General features: G+C 39.2%; 2 protein-coding genes across 9 annotated transcripts in view; both read right to left on the minus strand.

Annotated features, from left to right (window-relative positions):
* The window catches only part of CFAP44 (cilia and flagella associated protein 44), a 144,635-nt gene extending 129,357 nt beyond the window's left edge, over nt 1-15,278 (minus strand). The window contains exons 1-5 of the mRNA XM_036107180.2: nt 15,194-15,278; nt 8,702-8,820; nt 5,236-5,373; nt 4,560-4,719; nt 247-409 (exon numbers count right to left, since the gene is read on the minus strand). Of these exons, the coding sequence (XP_035963073.2) occupies nt 247-409; nt 4,560-4,719; nt 5,236-5,373; nt 8,702-8,801 (561 nt within the window). The 5' untranslated portion in view covers nt 8,802-8,820; nt 15,194-15,278. The remainder of the gene's footprint in view (nt 1-246; nt 410-4,559; nt 4,720-5,235; nt 5,374-8,701; nt 8,821-15,193) is intronic.
* A 6,184-nt stretch (nt 15,279-21,462) lies between these two features.
* Nucleotides 21,463-21,990, minus strand: part of SPICE1 (spindle and centriole associated protein 1) — a 65,201-nt gene continuing 64,673 nt past the window's right edge. For all 8 annotated transcript variants that reach the window (XM_036107170.2, XM_078066202.1, XM_036107167.2 and 5 more), the window contains one exon: nt 21,463-21,971. In XM_036107170.2, the coding sequence (XP_035963063.2) occupies nt 21,918-21,971 (54 nt within the window). In that variant the 3' untranslated portion in view covers nt 21,463-21,917. The remainder of the gene's footprint in view (nt 21,972-21,990) is intronic.

Raw genomic sequence — 21,990 nt, forward strand, 5'->3', positions numbered from 1 at the left:
AAGCCACTTAACCTCTACCAGCTCCAGTTTCCTTATCTGCAAAATGAGATGATAGTATCATCAACATAATGCTGTAATACTGCACAGAGATCATGTCAGTGAATGGAGTGGTTGTAATCGTTGAATTGGAAATGCCTTAATCCTACAATACTGCATATGATATTGGCACCTAACAGCCTGGCCGGTCCACAGAAGAAACAAATACAAAAGGATAGATTTTTTTTTCCTAAGTCACTACCAGCATACCCCAATGACACCAATTCCTCTCCCACTGCTACTTCGCAGGTACGTCTGTTCCTTGGTTTTCAAATTCAGAAGGATCAGCTGGTTCCCAGCTATGTACATCACAGTATTGCTGTCCAGAAGTTGTAGGTTGGCCCGCTTTCTGCAGTCATAACCAAAGGAATGACTGAGGGAAGGTTGTTAAGGAAAAGAAGTGAAACAAAGTAAACATCCGAGAGACAGGAAACCTAATGAAATAAACACATTTGAACAGTTGTGACATTAGACAAAGGTTCAGTGTTGAAGTAGTGGAATTTTACTTTGAAACCCAGAGTTTTTATTTATTACTAATGCAACTTTGTTTTTAAATGAGGTGAAAATTCTTATACTCTGATTTAATCAATATTTTAATTTTCCTAGGGAGATCCTGAAAGCAGATTAATTTTATAAAAGTAAAAGTATTATATAGGCCTCTTCCTTGATGTTGAAAGGCGAGATGTTTAAAATTCTGACAGAATGTTTTAAAGTTCTGACAAACCAGTGACAATCTGACTAATATAATAAATCCACATAAATATAATTGAAATTTAATTCATATGAACAAATTATGAAAATGGACTAAATAAGATATAGTATATAAATATGTATAATAAATATGCTAACATTTCCTTTCTGAGCTCATTAGTATGTACAGGTGTGTGCATGAGTGTGTGTGTGTGCACGCACATTTATGCTATAGAGTAAATCTGAACTAATTCAATATAGAGGTTAAAATAACCTAAGTTTTTATAAAACATCTCTTAAAGGTACATTGTTACTACATCCAAGTTCAAATTAATATAACCCAAGATATAAATGTAATAAGTAAATGAGATTAATCTACAAAAAATATAGTTTGCAAAAGAAATATATTACATAGTGTATCTTAAGTAGATGGATTCGTTTTTTTTTTTTAAGATTTTATTTATTTATTTGACAGAGAGAGGCACAGCGAGAGAGGGAACACAAGCTGGGGGAGTGGGAGAGGGAAAAGCAGGCTTCCCGCCGAGCAGGGAGCCCGATGTGGGGCTCGATCCCAGGACCCTGAGATCATGACCTGAGCCGAAGGCAGACGCTTAACGACTGAGCCACCCAGGCGCCCCGGATTCATATTTTCTAAGAACTCACTGTTGAACACAAAAATTAAAGGATCATTGGAGAAATCTTTATTTCTTGGGCCCTTCTTTAAAAAATAAATTCTGATTTTAGAAGTTTACCCTTATTTGTAAGTGAATATTTTTAGAGAAAGAAACTATGTAGAATTTTTAACAAGAAAAATATCTACAATTGTAAAAAAGAGAAAATTTTAATGCAATCGAATTGTGAAGTATATACAAATTACAACCAACTATACGTAACTATACTTAGCTCATTGCCTAAGAGTTAAGTTGAAAAAGAGAGAGAACATTTCAGGGCTTTTGATCTGTTCAAGAAAAAGGAATTTTATCAATTTAATAAAAATATAAACACCTAAAACTGAATTTTATATAAAAGCGCAAATAAATGTGTGATCCAAAGATCTTGCTGAAGCTATTCAGGCCTCATGGAAACTACCTGAGGCCTCCTTACAAATAAAGAGTGGGAACCACAGGCTCTTTATCTTCACAGAGCCTGGTACGGGGCAGGAGGCTTCACCTACCCTCCTTTTCCCTTTCCCCAAACTGCTGTTCTCACCTTTCCTTCCTTCTCTCCTTTCTCTGTTCCCAGGTGCCAGTGTAACACTTTGGAGGGCTAAAAGCTACGTCTATAGCTATGACAGTAGAAGTAGGCTACCATCTCTTCACTAACTTGGGTGGCGGTTGGGGATCACACATGTGATCATTTATCTGATATTATCATCTCTAATTTTGGGGAGGGGGGCGACTCCCTTTTACTTGCCGCTGCTCTCCGATGCAGAATGGGTAAGACTGTTACTTCCCAAACTCTCCCCTTCAAATCACAGCCTATTTCTTCTCGCAGGTCATCTCTATTTCCCAGAGTGCCGAGTGCAGTGTCTTGAGCCTTAGGCATTCAATAAATGTCTGTTGGATTAATTAGTAACTAGAGCCCGATCCTTCTCTTTTCACCCCAGAGAACAGCGGTAGCCACTAACCAGAGCTTTGACGATGTTAAATTATGTTCTGCTATACCTTCAACTCCTCTCTGTTTTATCCCATCCTCTCTTCTGGCTTGCGTCTTATTAACTTCCTATCAGAGACCCAGGGCCTTCACTGTTCATGGGCATCTAAGACCCTCACTTTAAAATTGCATTTAAGGGACGCCTGGGTGCTTCAGTTGGTTAAGCATCTGCCTTTGGCTCAGGTCATGATCCCAGGGTCCTGGGACTGAGTCCTACATTGGGCTCCTTGCTCAGCGGGAAGCCTGCTTCTCCCTCTGCCTGCCACTCCCCCTGTTTGTGCTCTCTCTCTCTGACAAATAAATAAATAAAATCTTTAAAAAAAATAAAATAAAATTGCATTTAATTACATCTTATATAAATTATTCTATGGTTTAGAATTATTCTATGGTTTAGATATTTTTTAAAGATTTTTTTTTTTTTTTGACAGAGAGAGAGAGAGACAGCGAGAGAGGGAACACAAGCAGGGGGAGTGGGAGATGTTCCAAAGAGGTAGCTTTTGATTCAAGGTCTGGAAAAGCTAATAATGTAAGCTATCCAAAAATGGGATAAGCTACTTTGTGACTTCCCTGGTGTTGAAAGTGTTCACAAAACGTCTATAGGTTATATAGCCACTCATCCAGCATAAATATAAGCAATTCATACCTTGAGTCAAAAGTCAAGGTCACTCTGACTCTTATTATTTGGAATCTAGGCATATCTCTCCAATACTGAGATCCCCGTATCCTGGAGCAGCAAGTCCCCAGTATTGGGGGCTCAGAGAAGACGACACAATCAAAAGTACCTGGGAAGCTTTTTCAGACTACAAGTCCCCAAGTCCCTCTCCCCACGGATATAATGCAGTAGGTCCAGGAAAGGTACCAGACTATGTGTATTTCAGGAAAAGCTTCAGGGCGACTCTGATAAACCACCTCATTTAAAACAAATAGGCTAGAAGAAAGGCAACAGCATAACTTTTATCAGCAACTTGTCCAAAGACCACATACGCAAAAAAGTCTTCAGGAGAGAAAACTCCAAGTTATAAGATTCAGAGGGAATTAGTTTTAGGTACACCTGGGATTGAAACAGAAAACTATAATAACATATTCTATTTTTACATAAAAAGCAAAACTGGAGTCAGGAAGTACATGGCCCTCCTCTTTAAGCACACCTTGTCTAAGAGGCCATGTGGTCATCACCACCACCCCTCTGAAGGTAAGCATACTAAACTGCCAGCCAAGAGCATGAATGGAAATCTCCCAACTCCACCTGACAAACCTAACATCGTACAGTGAGAGCAGACCCTAAATCTTCTTGTTGATTATCCCCACCTTTAATTTTTTTCATGGACTCTTACTCTCCAGACCAATTTAAAACTTGTTATTTGAGGGGCGCCTGGGTGGCTCAGTTGGTTAAGCGACTGCCTTCGGCTCAGGTCATGATCCTGGAGTCCCGGGATCGAGTCCCACAGCGGGCTCCCTGCTCGGCGGGGAGCCTGCTGCACCCTCTGACCCTCCCCCCTCTCATGCTCTCTCTCTCTATCTCATTCTCTCTCTCAAATAAATAAATAAAATCTTTAAAAAAAAAACAACTTGTTATTTGAGGCCCTACTTCCTCAGGGTTGTCTTCTCTGATATTCATCTGATAAATAATGTGTAAGTACCACTGCCTGCCTATGGCATCAGTGTTTTAAGAAATCAATGATTTTTAACTTGGTAGGCATTGAGAAAGGGACACCAGCTGGTAGAGGTGGGAAACCAGGATAACAGGCCTTCTGGTCTCCTTCACATCATGTCTCATGAAAGAACAGCCAGAAAAGCATCATTTCTCTTTATGGTTATTAGGCATCAACAAACGCTTGTTTAAATTAAAGTCATGTATTTCTATCTCAACTTCTCTAAGTGCCAAGCTTCTTAGGATCACCTAAGACAGGGATCGGCAAACTTTCTGGAAAAGGCCAGACAGTAAATATTCTAGGCTTTGTGGGCCAGGTGCCCTCTGTTATAACTACTTAATTCTGCCCTTGTAGTGTGATGGCAGCCACAGACAAAATGTAAATGAATAGGAATTGCTGTGTTCCAATAAAACTTTATTCACAAAAATAGACGAGAGGCCAGATTTTGTGCATGTACGGCTAGTTTGCCGACCCCTGACCTAAGAAGCTGAAATCCAAAAATTATACACATATAACTGGAGTGGATACACAAGTGTGAGAAGATCCAGTGGTATGTTCGAATCCGGAGTCACAAAAGGCATTGAAACAAGCTCCACATAATTGTAGAAGAAGTTCGCCGAGATTTTCTTCTTAACTTTCTCCTCCGCCTCTTCTGTGGCTGGAGCAGGGGCTTCCATATACTGAGATTCTAAAAAGTTAAAATATTTTAACTAAGAGGAGCGTCTGGTGAATCCTAAAATTGTATTTCACAAAGACAGGAGGAATGTACCGAGCCTGCAACAGTCGAGCAGGAAGTACTACCAGGGTGGGATGCCACCCACCAGTGAGCATATGGGAGGGAGAGCCAACATGCCTGTGTGCATCAGGGTGAAGGCAGATCTCTGCTCATGGTCTCTGCAGTCTCAAAGAGCAACTCCTAATCAGTCCCAAGGGTGAGTTATAATTCACCAGTCTGGGATGGAGCACTCCTTAGAGCATCCTACTTCCCAGAAAACCAAGTCTGAGAGTCTTGTATGTGATCCTCAGAAATATAATATATAGCTACAGAGCTGCTAAATCACCCTGTTAAAGTATGTTCCATGCTTTTCCTTTTATCACCCAGACACATCCTGCAAGTTTATTTCTATGAATTTGTAACTATTCAATTTGGGCAATTTGTCTTTAAAACAGTTACTATTACTGATAGAAAACTAATAATACTTACCTCCAATGTTATCCACATAGTCATCTTGAAATGAACTTGAACTTCCTTCCAAATGGTCCATATCATAATCATCATCCTCTAAATATGATTCTCTGCCTTCAATAAATGTTTCATCTGTGGCATCCTCTCTCACAGCAGCTATTAAAAGTAATTTGTTTTAATAATTTCTACATTTTGAATTAAACATTTCCTTATTTCCAAAGTAACTAATATTTTCTGATTACAACTGAAGTAAATTAAAAATAAACTATGATAAGATATCTGGAAAACCTACAAATATTTGGAAATCAAAGAACATTTAAGAATAATGTATGGGTCAAGGAGAAATCAACAAGGAAATTTAAAAATATTTCAAACTAAATGGTAATTAAAATATAACGTCAAATTTGTGGGATGCAACTAAGGCAATGCTTAGAGGGAAATTTCTAGTTTTTGTACACGTATAAGAAAAGAAGAAAAGTCAAGACTCAATGACCTAAAGCTCTACCTCAAGAATCTAGAAAAAGCAAAAAGAAAATAAAGTGAAATGATAGAAATAACAAAAGTGAAAGCAAGAATCAATTAAATAAAAGGCAAACAAACAATAGAGAAAATTAGCAAAACCAAAATCTTACTCTTTGACAAGATCGACCAAATGGAGAAACTCCTAGCTAGACCAATCAAGAAGAAAGAGAGACCATACAGATCTCCAACATCAGGAATGAAAATACACCCTAGAGTTATACCAACAAATTTTACAATTTAAAAGAAATGTACAATTCTATGAAACATACAAAGTTACAAAACTTACAAAAGAAGAACTAAACAACCTTGTGTTTATTAAAGAAATTGAATTCACTAAAAATTTTCCCATTAAGAAAATTACAGGCCAACATACTTCACTGCTGAATTTTACCAAACATTTAAGGAAGAAATAATACCAAGTCTACACAAAGCATTTCTGAAAGTAGAAGAGACCAAAATCTTTCCAGGTCTCCAGGCCAAAAAAAAAAGAGAAAGAGAGAGAGTGGATGGGGGAGCTACCAGATACGTGGCCAAACCAGAAGAGAGACCTCTGCTCACAGCACCAAGATAAAAGGTTTCAGGATATCAGCAAATTACTTGACATTATCTTTTGGGAGCCTAAGAACCACAATGTGTGAATTTATGAGCTGAGCAACAGGACCAGGCCAGGCCTGCCCCTACAAGGGTCTAATATAAGAAGGGGAGATCCTGAGGCAGTGCTAGACAAAGGGTCATTATTATTAAATCCATCCATTCAGGAAAATGCAGCAAAGGACTGGAAACCAAAAAGTAGATAATCCTGTGTCAGAAATTAGGGAGTGGAGAAAAGTGGAAATGGAAAATCAAGAGAGAAGCAAACCAACATTTTTGGAGACAGTGACATAACCCTATTTTTTGGAAAGATAATTCTAGTGGTAGTATGGAGAGACTTGAAAAGGAAGGCTTGAGTGGAAATCCTTGTTGTAAGAGTCCAAGCAAGAGGAGATAAACATCTCAAATAAAACATGATGTGGATAAATTATGGATTTAAGAGATATGCCTCAGATACATTGAAATAGTTTAATGTAAATTTTGTAAATGAATTGATTTCCCCAGGTCTCCTCTAGATGAATAATCAAAATTATATTTCTGAAACTATATTTAGGATTAGAACTACAAAAGTCAAGACTCCACTAAGACACCTAACACCATGATGCCCCATTAGAAAGAGCAAGCTATCTTTTAAAAATCCTTTTACACAATTCCTCAAATTTTCTTCTATTTTTTCTTTCTTTTTTTTTTTATTATAGTTGACACACAATGTTACATTTGTTTCAGGTGTATGACATAATGATTCAACTTATCTATACATTATTCTATGCTCACTACAAGTTTATCAACTATCTGTCACCATAAACCCTATTACAATATATTCCCTATGCTGTACCTTTTATTTCTTGACATACATTCCTAACTGGAAGCCTGTATCCCACTCTCTTTCACCCATTTTGCCCATCCTCCCACCCCTTTCCCCTCTGGCAATCATCAGTTTGTTCTCAATATTTATAGGTCTGATTCTGCTTTTTAATTATTTATTTAGTTTTTTGTTTCATAATGGACTTTACTGGGAAAAGTTAGTGTTAAAAACATTCAAATTAATAAAATTTAAATAAGACAGTAAAAGCTATACCTTATAGCTATAGTAATCCCATGATTAGCTGGTTCTGCTTTTTATTTGTTTATTCATTTGCTTTCTTTTTAGATTTCACATATAAATGAAATCATATGGTATTTGTTTTTCTCTAACTTATTTTACTTAGCATAATACCCTCTAGGTCCATCCATGTTGTTGCAAATGGCAAGTTCTCATCTTTTTATGGCTAAGTATTATTCTATTATATATATATATATATATATATATATGCATTATCAGGAAATATATATATATATATATATATATATACCACATCTTCTCTATCACTGGACACTTGGGTCATTTCCATATCTTGGCTATTGTAAATAATGCTTCAATAAACATAGGGATGCATAGATCTTTTCAAATTAGTGTTTTTATTTTCTTTGGGTAAATACCCAGTAGTGGAATTATTGGATTGATGGTATTTCCATTTTTAAATTTTTAGGGAACCTCCATAGTGTTTTCCACAGTGGCTGCACCAATTTACATTCGCACTGATAGACCACAAGGGTTCCTTTTTCTCCACATCCTCACCAACACTTGTTGTTTCTTGCCTTTTTGATTCTAGCCATTCTGACAAGTGTGAGGAGATATCTCATTGTGGTTTTGTTTTGCATTTCCCTGATGAGTGATGCTGAGCAACTCTTCATGTGTCTGTTGGCCATCTGCATGTCTTCTTTGGAAAAATATGTATTCAGGTCCTCTGCCCATTTTTAAATCAGGTTGTTTCGATTTTTTGGTGTTGAGTTGCATAATTTCTTTATATATTTCAGATATGAATCCCTTATTGGATATATCATTTGCAAATATCTTCTCCCATTCAATGGATTGCCTTCTGGTTTTGTTAACATTGTCCTTTACTGTGCAAAAGCTTTCTATTTTGATATAGTCCCAACGGTTTATTTTTGCTTTTGTTTCCCTTGCCTTAGGAGACCTATCTAGAAAAATGTGGCTATGGCCACTGCCAAAGAAATTACTGCCTATATTTCCTTCTAGGAGTTTTTTGGTTTCAGGTCTCACATTTAGGTCTTTAATCCATTTTGAGTTCATTTTTGTATATGGTGTAAGAAAGTGGTCCAGCTTCATTCTTTTGCATGCAACTTCTATGGGCCAGGAACTGGACATTAAATGGTTAAAACACAGTCTCTGCTCTTAAAGAACTTAGAATTTAGTAATAGAGTTAAACAAGTAAACTATTTCTGTTGTATAAACTTAAATACTCTTTAACAGCGATGTTACCTAAATTTAATGATAAAAACCTAAGTGTATATTATAATCTTTACTTACATCTTGAGGCAGACTTCAAGGAGCTCTGAGACCGCTTCCCATCACTCTTTGATCTATCTAATCTCCCCCGCTCAGTATCCTGATCACCTGGTTCCTTCATTTCCTCTGTAAGCACAAAACTGAGACCGAGAAAGGGAACAGCTGTGAAATAAAAATCATTTACAGATATTTTTCCTCTAACAAATTCCACAAGCACCAAACACCACGTGTGTTGCTAGTTGTATGTTTGCACAGTGTCCAAGATGACTCCGTCGGCAGGAGGTACAGCCACCAGCAGAGACCTCTGCAGAACGGCAGAATACAGTCAGATCGTCCCTTTTTCTAGGCCAACTTACCACGGTGCCCTCTGATTTTCCGAAAGTCCGCAGTGAAATGCTCCGCAGTGAAATGCCATTCCAGTCCATCTTTTGTCTAAACATTCCATCATTAAAGTTAACCCCCTGCCATCCTTTTGGTTCATCCCCTCCATTTCCTCTTCCCATCATTCCATCATTTAATTCCTCTAGTGTTACTAATTAACTTCAATTTTTAAATATTTGTTCAGGGCACCTGCTGTGTATCAAGTCCTATGGTAGATGCTAAATTATGGTACTGAACTAGAGACGTGATTCCTAACTTTGTGGAGCTTGTTGTTTAGATAGATAGATATTAAACGATCAATTAAAATACAATAAGTGCTACAAAAAGGAAAGAATAGGGTCCTGTGGGCATGTCTAGCAAGATGACTAACCCATGTCCTCGGGTTCGGGAAGAGGTGTTTGAGACAAGGGTGATGAGTAGAGGTTGGCCAGGCCTAGAACAGACAGAGTGTATTAGGCAGAGGGAACTTGAGAGAGAGGGCTGTATCTGTGAAGGGCTGAAAGCAGTCTGTTGTGAGTGTGAGAGTGAAATGGGCGGTGAAGAGGAGGCCGGTAGCAGATTACAGAACCATCTCTAAGCTTTTGCTAAGGAGTTTACAACTTATTTCTATGGCAACTGAAAGCCACTGAAAGATTTTGAGGAGGGAAGTGACGCAGCAGATTTTCCCTGTCCTCCCTCTAGTGCAGCTCTTTGTCTTTGAAAGCACCTGCCGTATCCTCCTTGTAAGTCTCTGCTTCTCCACACTGAACACCACATATATCCTCATATCCTCACTCTCCTATGGCAGGGCTGGCAGGCAGAAGAGGACAGCAGTTCTATCTGACTCAGATTCGTGCTGCGATTCAGGTTTGAATCTCGGTTTTGCCGCATAACCTTTATATGAATCCCTCAGCTGTAAATGGGAGTGAAGTAAACACAACTTACAAGGCTGCTATGAGAATTAATTGAACTAGTGCATTATCACCCCTTCCTGGTCTCTGCAGAAAGGCTAGTTTGCCCAGAGCAGATAGGATACACACTATATGGCCAGTGGAGAGGGCGGTGTGACCACCACCTCCTTTCACCCCCCACCTTGGGGGTCATTCCATCTGCTTTCTTGCAGTGACATCATAATGCTGCCCTGTCTTGATTTGGGAGACAACATTGCAGGGTCCAAATGTTTTTCTTAAAAGCTATTATCAGGAAAGATAGGTCCTAAAATGACACTTAGGTTATTACATTTTGTTTAGCACTTTGGGGCCATTTTTCTGGGTTACCAAGATGATGTTTTACCTTTTAAAAGTGTGTGTGTTGTTGTTGTTGTTGTTTCCTTAGTTGTTCTCCCTTTCTTCTTTCTTCCTCCCTCTTTTCCTTCCTTCCTTCCTTTCTCTCACCTGATTGTAAAATATATGCCCACTGGGATTGGGAAGTGTGTAGGAATCAAATGATAGAAAAATCTTAATTTAAAATCCCAATTCTATCATCCTGTATATTTCTTTTTCCTTCCAGTTTGGATATGCAGACTTGCTTTCTACATTTATACAAGTCATTGACTTGAAAATAATTAAATAATTGTAATAATGAAATATTTTTAAAAATCGATATTGCAAAAAAATCAATATTGCAAGCTAATATCAGTTATTGCACCTTGGTTGCGCATTATCCTACACCATGGGTAAACTTTTTTAGGTAGCTACAAACATTTACCAATTCAATTCTTAAAACTACTGAGCACACTTACATCAAATGGTATTATGCCAGGCATTGCAGAGTATACAAAAATGAGCAATAGAGTCCTTGACCTTAAATACTTTACAATCGAGGAAGAAGAAATTGACAATTCTCTTTTAATATAGTCTCAGAATCAGCTTTTCTAAACCACTGATCCAGATCCGAAGCTGACCAGAACAAGCATGGTCTGAAAGTCCTGACCAAAGAGCAACTATAACTAAAAGTTTCCTTGATAAAAATCAACATGTAAACTATTGGAAAGAAAATACACTATTCTCTAAGTTGTCGTGATGCAGGCCCTAAGTAAGTGGAGCAGAGTAGGCCCTGGGTTTGCCAGTCAAAGTAAACTGATATTCTGTCATTACTAATCAGTTAAGAACTGAGAGAAAACTGTTAGCCTGCAAACTTCAGTAACACCTCAGTCTATAAACAGGTATTGCTTTAGTTTTCTATTGCCTTCATACAAATTTCGCAGCTTAAAATAACACCCATTTCTTATCTCACACTTCTGTGGGTCAGAAATCCAGGCACACTCAGCTGCTTCTCTGAGTTTCAGAAGGTCAAAACAAAGTGTTGGCAGAGCTATTTTCAGTTCTGCAGGCTCTGGGGAAAACTCTATTTCTAGACTTATTTAGATTATTGGGAGAATTCAGTTCCATGTGGTTGTAGGACGAAAGTCCCTGTTTTCTTGTTGGCTGTAGGCCCAGAGTTGTTCTAAGCTTCCAGAGGCCACGTGGCTCACGGCCCCCTTCAAAGCCAGCAATGGTAGGTCAAGTACCTCTCAATGATTTCAATCTCATAGTTTTCTTTTCTGCTTCCTACCAATAAAAGCTTCATGAGATCATTTTCTATCCTTTAGTCTTCTCTTTTCCAAATACATTTATTTTTAACATATTGTAACTGAATATTAACAGGATGTATATATTCTAATAAAGAGCTTGTAAGACCTAATAAATTTACTTATAACTTTATTATAAAGTGAATAAGAAACAATTACAGTAAAAAATTATGGTAACAAATATGGTAACCATTATGGTAACACCATTCTGTAAACAAAGGGTTTAAAACCCAACCAAAGGTAAACTGGTGTCAAGACAAAAGTATACTCTTTATCCCACACTATTATAAACAATATATTCCTCAAGCGGCTAATATGACCATGCAATAAATTTTAATATCACAAACACAGTTACAATCAGGTTGTGAGCAGTATGGAAGAAAATACTGAAACCCAAGGAATCTTCCCAGTGTTCTGAACTAGCAATACTCTACAAAAAATATTGAGATCTTGTCTCAGTTTTTCTGGTTCAGAAAGGGTGGCTGAAGAACCTGTGAAAGGCAATTGAGCAGGTAAGGTAGGAGGGGCTCCTGATCTTCTGGAGCTTAGCAATATAATTGGTGAGATGGAATAAGGTGGTTTTTATTTGTTTGGTTGGTTGGTTAGGTTTAGGTTGTTTAGAATAAAGGATTGGGAAGTTGTACTGTAACCTGATGAGGTTTTGGAGCTAGAATGGCTTGAGTTCACCTCCTAGTTTGACCAAGGATAAAGGTTAGCTTGGCCAAGGGCCAAGTCCCTAGCATCCCTTAACTCTTAGTCCTTTTGTATGTAAAATGAGGATGATAAATAAGGTTGTCTGGCAGAGTCATTGTAAGTATTAAATGAGATCTTTTATACCCATTGTTCTCAACACCAGCTGCACTTTAGAATCGCTCAGAAAACTTTCAGAGCATACCATTCTCAGGCTCTCACTCCCTAGGTAATTCTTTTGTGAAGCCAAAGATAAGAAACCGGGGTTAAGGACCAGGGGTTTATATAAAGCACATAGCAGATATTCAAAAATGGTAGTTGTTCTTACCATAATTACTACAAATTCTCTCCAATACAGCCAGGGTTCAATAAATGTGACATGGAATCTTCAGAGAGTTGAGAGTTCTTATCTAGTCCAACCTCCCACCCAGTGAAAGTCACACATCTACAACATTAAGCTCAGCACCATTAGAAAAGCAGTCTAGTGTGGTGGTCAGGCTCAGAACTGGCTAGAGTCTGCCTGACTGTGCTAACAGCCTGGCTCTCCCTCTTACACCTCCTGTGAGGTGTTAAACAGGTGTTTAACCTCTCTGTGCCTTGGTTTTCTCATCTGTAAAGTTCAGTACCTACTTCATAAGGTTGTTCTGAGATCTCACTGAGTTAATACAGTAGAGCTTTAAGAACAGTGCCTGACACCATAGGCACTCAGTATGTAAAATGGTTGAAAGGATAATTTCATTCATTCCTTAGTAAATGAACAAATGAAGGAACACTTCAAGAGATGATCAGTCAGCTTCAATTTAAACATTTCAAGTTAGCGAGTAAGCACATACTGTTAATGCTCAGCTCTAGTTCTTCATTCATTTTATACTAAGCTGAAATCTGCCTCCCTGCAACTTGGATCCATTTGGCCCTTGTTCTTCTGGGGACATATACAACAAGTTTTCCTGTGTACCATAACCATTCAAATAATTGTAGCTACTTTACTTTTCTCCCTAGATCCTCTCTTTTCCAGCTACAGCCTCCCAATTCTTTCAATTACTCCTCACTAACCTGGTTTCAATTTTTTTCAGCATCCTGATAGCTCAAGAAGTTCATTCCCAATGCATTAAATAGCCCTCCCAATTTTGTATCTTCTTTTAAGGATCTAGGCATTTTCCAAAAGGGATGAACTGTTACTCTACCTCTTGGGAACATTATATTCCTTTAAGGCAGCCTAATATTGCATTATCTTCCAGGGTTGGGGGGTGGTAGGCTCATCATATACTGACTCATCATAATCAGCTTGTAACCAACCAGAATGACTACACCATACTTTGTATGTTCTCAACTATGTCCCATCTCATACAACTGAACTAGTTAGGTTTGGATTCTATTTGCAGAACTATCTTAAATGTACTTTTATTAGATTCAGATTCATTGATCCAGCCTATGGCTAATTCCATTAACCAACTCACTGAGTAGACTATCAAGCTTTGAGTCAACCCTGAGGAAGTATAAAGAAAAAAAAAAAAAAATCATAGCACACAGTGGTGCAAAGGCATGTGTTGCTTGAAGGAGGTTTGCTGGAAACCAGATGGAGTGGTCCCTAAACTGACATTACTTAGATTCATTCCCCAGATTCCAGGGTCAGTCTTCAGTCTCACAAACTCGGACACTGTGTGCCAGAGCTGGCCATGTTAAGACTCAGAGATTGTCGTATAAAGCAGATGCTCAGCTTTTACTTAACAATGTAAAACACCACTGTGCAAAGAATAATAATATCCCATGTATTCTGAATGTTTATCATGTGTCAAACACACTTCTAAAGATTCTGCACATACTGTTTCAGATATTTCTCAAAACAACTCTATGATTAGGTGCAATTTCCAGATGAGAAAGCAGAGCAATTACTCTGAATCCTTCCCTCTCGCTCACCCATGCAGTTGGTTTCTATGTCCCGTTGCCAAGTGAACAGTCATTGAGCCTTTTGAATTCATCCTCTCCCTTCTACTCCCACTGTCACCACCTTCGTCTGGTTATGTGGTCTCACCTGTACCATTACCACAGCCTCATACCTTGTCTCTCCCTTCTCTAGGCCATTTCTACCCTGCCTCTTGTAGTTCCAAAACACAGCTTTAATGTGCTACTCTTCCTGTTCGAAACCTATAATGGCTCCTCATTGCCACAGAATAAGAATTCAGCTTCCCTGGCGTGGCACAAAGGTCCCTCATCTTTGGGTCTGTAGCTCATCTCCAGTCACTTCCCGCTTCCTAGTCCTTCCTTAGTCCCTTCTTCTCAAAAGCCTTAGTAGCCACCTGAGACAACTCACGATGGACTGGACACAGTGAGTACGTGTATGCTACTATATCTACTTGTGTGCAACAAGTATTTATTCTGCACGTACTGCGTGCCATGAATGTGCTACCTACGTTACCTGCAATATCCTATTTAATTGTAACAAGAACCCCACGAAGTAAGCATTATCATCTTCCTTTTTAGATATTAGGAAGCTGAAGTCCAGAGGGGTCAACTTGACAGCTAAGTGTGGGGCGAGCTGGTTGGCTTGACCCCAGAACCCAGGCACTTTCCCACCAGACTCCCTGCTTCCGGCTTAGAGCCGTCTAACTGGCACTCCTGGGGTCTGCTGTCTTCCACCCCAGCCGGATTAGGAGCTCCTTGCAGGCAGGAACCGTGTCCACTTTGTATCCACAGCGTCTAGCTCTATGCCTGCCAATGCTAGTCACTTCAGTGTTTGTTGAACTGATCCGTAGGAAAGACGGACTTCTCAGCGAGCCTGGAGAACGCTGGTTCGGCCTACGAGAAGTCCAAGTGGGGTTCCCTACTCCCTAATTCGCTAAAAGATTTGAGGCGGAGGCTGTGGGAACTGCCCTGCTGCCCGGCTCCAAACTTACCCAAGGCACCGACCGCCGCCGCCGCCGCGGGTTCCTAGTCCCAGCGTCAGCCCCAGGTCTCGGTTTACCGCGGTCACCAGGCAACGCCGCCCCGCCTCCCGGCAGGCGGAGCCGGACGGGCCGTGAGGCGCATGCGCCGCCTGGAGGTGGCTTTCGGGGGAAATTCCCCGGCGGGGGCCCTGAGACCCTCTAATTTAACTCGGCCTTTGGTCCCGGCTGTTTCCAGGCACGTGACTCGGGTTCGAGCCAAACAGAAAAGCCCAACATTCTATCAGGTTATTATATCCCCTTTTAGTTTTATATACAGTTTATGTTATTATAATTATCCCAAGAATGTTATATTGATAAGCAAAATGACTTTTGAGTACTTAGATACCTGCCGGTTAATAAACAATGGCCCAAAGGGACCCAGATTGCACACTATCATCCGCAAGGATACATCGCGAGGCTTTTTTATTGAGTTGTTTATTTTCCTATGTTATCTCTGTTGGCTTTTACAAGGAAATGATTTTATGTTGTGGGATCCTTGGTCTCATGTCGCTGGGCGCACAAAGTATAAGCCTACCTTGACAGATTTCTTGATTTAGCAATTTGCTCTTTTTTTTTTCAAGATTTTTTTTCAAAGATTTTTATTTATTTGAGAGAGAGAGAGCACAAGCAGGCAGAGCTGCAGGCAGAGGGAGAAGGAGAAGCAGGCTCCCCACGGAGCAGGCAGACAGACGCAGGGACTCGATCCCAGGACCCCAGGATCATGACCCAAGCCGAAGTTGGACGCCCAATCAGTTGAGACACCCAGGCGCCCCTAGCAATTTGCTCTTTAGCTGCTCTGTGGTGCAGCCAGCGGTCAGTACTGAATTTTAAGTACCTAAAGTCACTGGTTACCAAACATTGTTTTAAAATGGCTACCTTGTACACCTGAAACTAATATTATCCTGTATGTTAACTAACTGGATTTAAATAAAAACTTAAAAAAAAAAAACGGGTACACTATTGCAATAAGTGACAAAGGACTTTGCATTCAGAATATATAAAGGATTCTTACAACTGAATAAGAAGAAAAAAAAAACAACCTAATTTTTCAAATGGGCAAAGGACTTTGAATACTGTATCAGAGGTGTGAGTGGCCAGTAAACACAGTAGTCCTCTGGGAGATGCACACCACAATGCACATACACCACACCCACCAGAATGGGTAAAACTTTAAAAACTGCCAGCACCCAATGGGGAAAATATGCAGCAACTGGAACTCTCGTAGACTGCTGTTAGGAATGTAAAATTGTACAATGACTTTGGAAAACCACTTGGCAGTTTCTTTAAAAGTTAAACATATACCAAGCCATTCCATGTCTGAAGTATTTACCCAAGAGAAACAAAAACTTATATCCATACAAAGCCTTGTCTGTGAATGTTCATAGCAGCTATATTCACAATAGCCAAAAACCGGAAAGAAACCCAACGGTCATTGACAGGTAAATGGATAAATATCCATACAATGGAATACTACTCAGAAGTAAAAAGGAAGAAACTGAAACACATAACATGAATGAATCTCAGTTATGGTGAGTGAAAGAGCCAGCTACAAAATAGTACAATGTATGATTCCTTTTAGATAAAATGTAAAGGAATCTATGATGACAAAAAGCACATCAGTGGTTGCCCAGGGCTAGAGTAAACCAAGGGATGCACTGAAGAGACAGGAGGAATCTTTTGGAGATGACAAAAATGTGTCTTGTGGCGGTAGTTTCATCTGCCAAAAGTCAATTAATTGTTCTTTTTAAATTTAGATGCAGTTAATTATATATACATTATTTCTCAATAAAGTTGATTTTAAAAAGGTCGTATTATATTTTGTGTTTATTGGTTTCTATGTTACACAGTTTTCCAAAAATTTCATTCCTTGCATTTGTTGGTAGTATTGAAATGTTCTCTTTAGTCAAGTATTCTTGACTTTTTTTTTTTTTTTTGACAGAGAGAGACAGCGAGAGAGGGAACACAAGCAGGGGGAGTGGGAGAGGGAGAAGCAGGCCTCCCGCCGAGCAGGGAGCCCCATGCAGGGCTCGATCCCAGGACCCTGGGAACATGACCTGAGCCGAAGGCAGACGCTTAACGACTGAGCCACCCAGGCGCCCCTATTCTTGACTTTTAAAGTCTCCTGACTTAAAACATTATCTTTACTGTTATTAAATGGTATATCCAGGGTGTCTGAAAAGTCAGAAAACATAGGATAAACTTATTTTTGAACAGCATGTTAGTTACATTTTCAAATAATATTCTCAACATGTTTTCTTTCAACCTCCAAATATCTCTAAATTTTAAAGCACTGGGTCCAATTGTTAATCTGAGAAAACCACAAAGAATTCACTACATAATATCTTTAAAAATCTGGAAATAGTGTATTTGTGCACCAAAAAACTGGCAGTCATCATTACTGAATGCTTATTATGTCAGACCCTGTTCTTAACATATTTACATATACTCACCTCTCTTACTCCTCACAACCCTATTAAGATATATCATGTCTCACTCAAATGGGAAAAAATGAGATAATTTACTCAGGGACACAGCCCAAGTGGCAGAAATGGCATTTGAATCCAAGCTTTCTGATTGCAATACTTGCAGCTTTAGCCACTGTGCTAGATCAAGTTAGGAGGAGTCCAATAATTATTTTTTAAAAAGAGGGGTGCCTGGGTGACTCAGTTAAGCATCTGACTCTTGATTTTGGCTCAAGTCATGATCTCAAGGTCGTGGGATTGAGCCCTGCATCGGGCTCTGTGCTGAGCATAGAGCCTGATTAAGATTCTCTCTTCCTCTCCCTCTGCCCCCCACCCCCTTTCCCCGCTCATGTGCTCTCTTTAAAAAAAAAAAAAAAAGAGCTTCAAGTCCTGCTTTACCTCATACACCCTGACATTAGGCAACTTACTTCACCTCCAGGGCTCAATTCCCTCATCTGTAAAGGGGAGGTGGGTGGCATTCAAACATGTCTAACTCAGTTTTACTGTGAGATTTTAATGAGATAACCACAGTTATGGCACAATAAGAATAGCTATAATTATTATTATTATTGTTATCATTATTGTGCTTCCATACCATATTCACTGTAAGATGGCAGCATAGTGTCAGCTTTGTACAAAGACTTCCTATATGTCATCCCAGGGCCCTCACGCCTAAGTTGTGTGACTTTGAGAGGGTACTTACCTCCTGGTACCTCAGTTTCTTCATCTGCAAAAGAAGGAATAGTATCTACCTCATAAAGGTGTCTTAAAATCATGAGAAGTGGCTAAAACCATGCCTGGCACTTAGTAAACAGTAAATTATTATTAAATTCTGCTAACTTAAATGATCTCACTATACAGCATAGGAATGATTGTATCATTAACTATGGATTTAATTATCAATCTAGTTTCTCTCCCAAGCTGTAATATGGAAAACTGCAAATTTTATTAAAGTTTAGCAAGTGATTAGCAGCTTTCTGGGGCATTTATTTTTTTTTTTAAGATTTTATTTATTTATTAGAGAGAGAGCACAAGCAGGGGAGGGGCAGGGAGAGGGAGAAGCAGGCTCCCCACTGAGCAGGGAGCCTGACTCAGGGCTCCATCCCAGGACCACGGGATCATGACCTGAGCCAAAGGCAGAATGGACTGAGCCACCCAAGCGCCCATGGGGCATTTTGGAGAAGTCATATATTAGCCAAAAACTTGAGTCCTAACACAAGAAATACAAGTAATCTGAGTTTGGACTAGAAAAGTGAATACAAATGTAGTACATCATCAAATATAGCAGAGCTCACCCCTCTGTGATGCTAAGATCAATGGTTCCCAAACTGGAGTATGCTTCAGAATCACATGAGGGGCTTATTAAAACAGACATTTTCTGATCAATGGGTCTAGGGTAGGGCCCATGAACTTTCATTTCTAACAAGCACCTCGGTGATCCTGACACTGCTGGTCAGGGCCATACTTCGAGACCCACTGGTGCAGCTGGCTCTGAAAGCTGATAAAGAGGGCCCAAAGTAGTGTTACTTAAAACCAAACATGCACCAATTTATGATATGGGATGATAAATATCTTCATAACGTTTCCCAAGCTTGGCTATACACTGGAATCATCTGAGGAGGTTTCTTCAAATATTGTTTGTGTCATACTCCCAGAGTCTAAGTTAACTGGTCTGGAGTGAGACTCGGCCATTGGGAATTTTAGAAGGTCCCTATGTGACTCTAATGGCAGCCAAAGCTGAGAAGCACTGCTTTAGAAAGCCTAAGAATGCAAGCTCTTTTCTCTGTATCTTTCTCTGTATCTATTCTTGGAGTTTTTTTAACCTACTTTCGAAGTTTATCAACAAAAACAAATATTAGCAGGATGGATACTTAAATGTCAGTTCCACAGGTTGCCAGTGAGCACTGGTTCTCAACTCTAGCTGCACATTAAATCACCTTAAGCAGCTTCTTAAAATGTCATGCCAAGGGACGCCTGGGTGGCTCAGTTGGTTAAGCATCTGCCTTCAGCTCAGGTCATGATCCCAGGGTCCTGGGATTGAGTCCCGCTTGGGGCTCCCTGCTCAGCGGGGAGCCTGCTTCTCCCCCTGCCTGCCGCTTCCCCTGCTTGTCCCAAGCTCACAAGCACTTTCTCTGACAGATGATAGATAGATGATAGATAGATAGATAGATAGATAGATAGATAGATAGATAGATAGATGATAGATGATAGATAGATAGATAGATAGATAGATAGATAGATAGTCATCCCAAGGGCTCAAGGTAGTCAGTTTGGTCTTTTTTTCAATGCTCCCAAAGTTGAGAATCATGGCTTTTGAAGTTTAAAGGAATATAAGGGAAAAAAGTAAACAGCCAACCAGTTGAAGAACATTAAGAAAAATTTAAGTCCAAAGAATGCATTCACATGAAATCTTGCCATTTGCAACAACGTGGATGGAACTAGAGAATAGCATGCTAAGAGAAGTCAGTCAGAGAAAGACAAATACCTTATGATCTCACTCATATGTGGAATTTAAGAAACAAATGAGCAAGGGGAAAAAAGAGAGAGAGGCAAACCAAGAAACAGACTGTTAACTATAGAGACCAAACATGGTTACCAGCAGGGAGGTGGGTCGGGGGATGGGTGAAATGGGTGATGGGGATTGAGGAGGGCACTTGTGATGAGCACAGGGTGATGTATGGAAGTGTCGAATCACTGTATTGTACACCTGAAACGAATATTACATTGCATGTTAACTGGAATTTAAATAAAAACTTCAAAAAATTAAAAAAAAAAAAAGAATGCATTCACAAGCCAAGCAGAAAACGACATTAATGGTATTAAAACGGTTTTATAGGGGCGCCTGGGTGGCTCAGTTGGTTAAGCGACTGCCTTCGGCTCAGGTCATGATCCTGGAGTCCCGGGATCGAGTCCCACATCAGGCTCCCTGCTCAGCAGGAAGTCTGCTTCTCCCTCTGACCCTCCCCCCTCTCATGTGCTCGCTCTCTCTCTCTCTCTCAAATAAATAAATAAAGTCTTAAAAAAAAAAAGTTTCTTATTAAAAAAAAAAAAAACGGTTTTATATTCCAGACAGGGATAGTATTTATTAAAAACCAAGCTTCAAAAAAGTACAATACAGATGGAAGAATCTTCAATAATGCAAATGAATACAGATGACTTCATGTAAATAAAATCAGTGATACCAGAGAAAAATTGTATTTTTGCCACCACAATGAAGAGGCCCAAATGAAAGTTGCATATGACACTTCGTAGAATACGAAAAACTCCAGGAGGAGGGACAGTGTTGTCTGAGAAAGTTCCCCAAGTAGTTTCAATGTGTTTCCCCTGCCCCACTCCCACTACACCAGGTTGAGAATTTCCATCCCAGTGAAAGGACAGAGATAATTTAAAAAGCAAGTTAAAATAAAAGCCAGTGTCTGAGAGCCAAACAGGTGCTTTGAAGAAAACAACCCTGAATGCGTAGTAGATTCAGGGCGGGAAAGTTGACAGCAACCTTTTGTACTCATTTCTGTTTCAAACACTAAATCAATGTTACTGCATTTAGACACGAGCTCTATGAGCATTATTTATTTGATGTACATTACCATTATTGATGACATTTTCACATTTAAAGCCTGTATAAGAATTTTATGATATATACAACCACTCTTATCTGCATAAACAAATATAAACAGATGTTCCCACACCTACTTTTTAAAGCTATACATTCCACTCAGTGGAAAAAGCCATGGACAACAGTAACTTCCCTCCCAAAAAGAAATCAAAGGGAGTGTTAAATTTTTCTGAAAGCCAGACTTTAATCACCCAGAGCCATTTTATTGTAAGTTATATGCAAAGCAACTTATTCTTCAGAAAAAAATAAAAGAAACAAATCATTTAAGATATACTAGACCAAAAAAAAAAAAAACCTGAATAAAGATGATAAAGGTAAAAATGTGTTACTCAGCAAAACTTTACAATACTTATGAAATTATTAGAATATAAAACTTCAATTTCCCTATAATCAAAATTTTATTCACAGGAGGTTGTACATTGGTTAGTTGTTGGAAATTTATTTGAAAAGATCCAAGATTTAAATAATTTCTTTATTCTTTGTTCCATAAGTACTAAGTTACAAGATCTTTGTAGGTTTTATCTAAAAGGACATGAAAACTTGAAAGCAGGAGCAGGGAAAGGGGAGTGGAAGCTCAAGAATATACTACTGAAAAAAAATTCTGTACAACTAACTTCACTTATGACACGTGGGTAGAAAGAGCAAACCAGCCTTCTTCATTCTGTTTCTCAATCTGTTGAACAAAGATGCAA

This window comes from Halichoerus grypus, chromosome 1 (genome assembly GCF_964656455.1).
Source record: "Halichoerus grypus chromosome 1, mHalGry1.hap1.1, whole genome shotgun sequence".
NCBI classification, from domain to species: Eukaryota; Metazoa; Chordata; class Mammalia; order Carnivora; family Phocidae; genus Halichoerus; species Halichoerus grypus.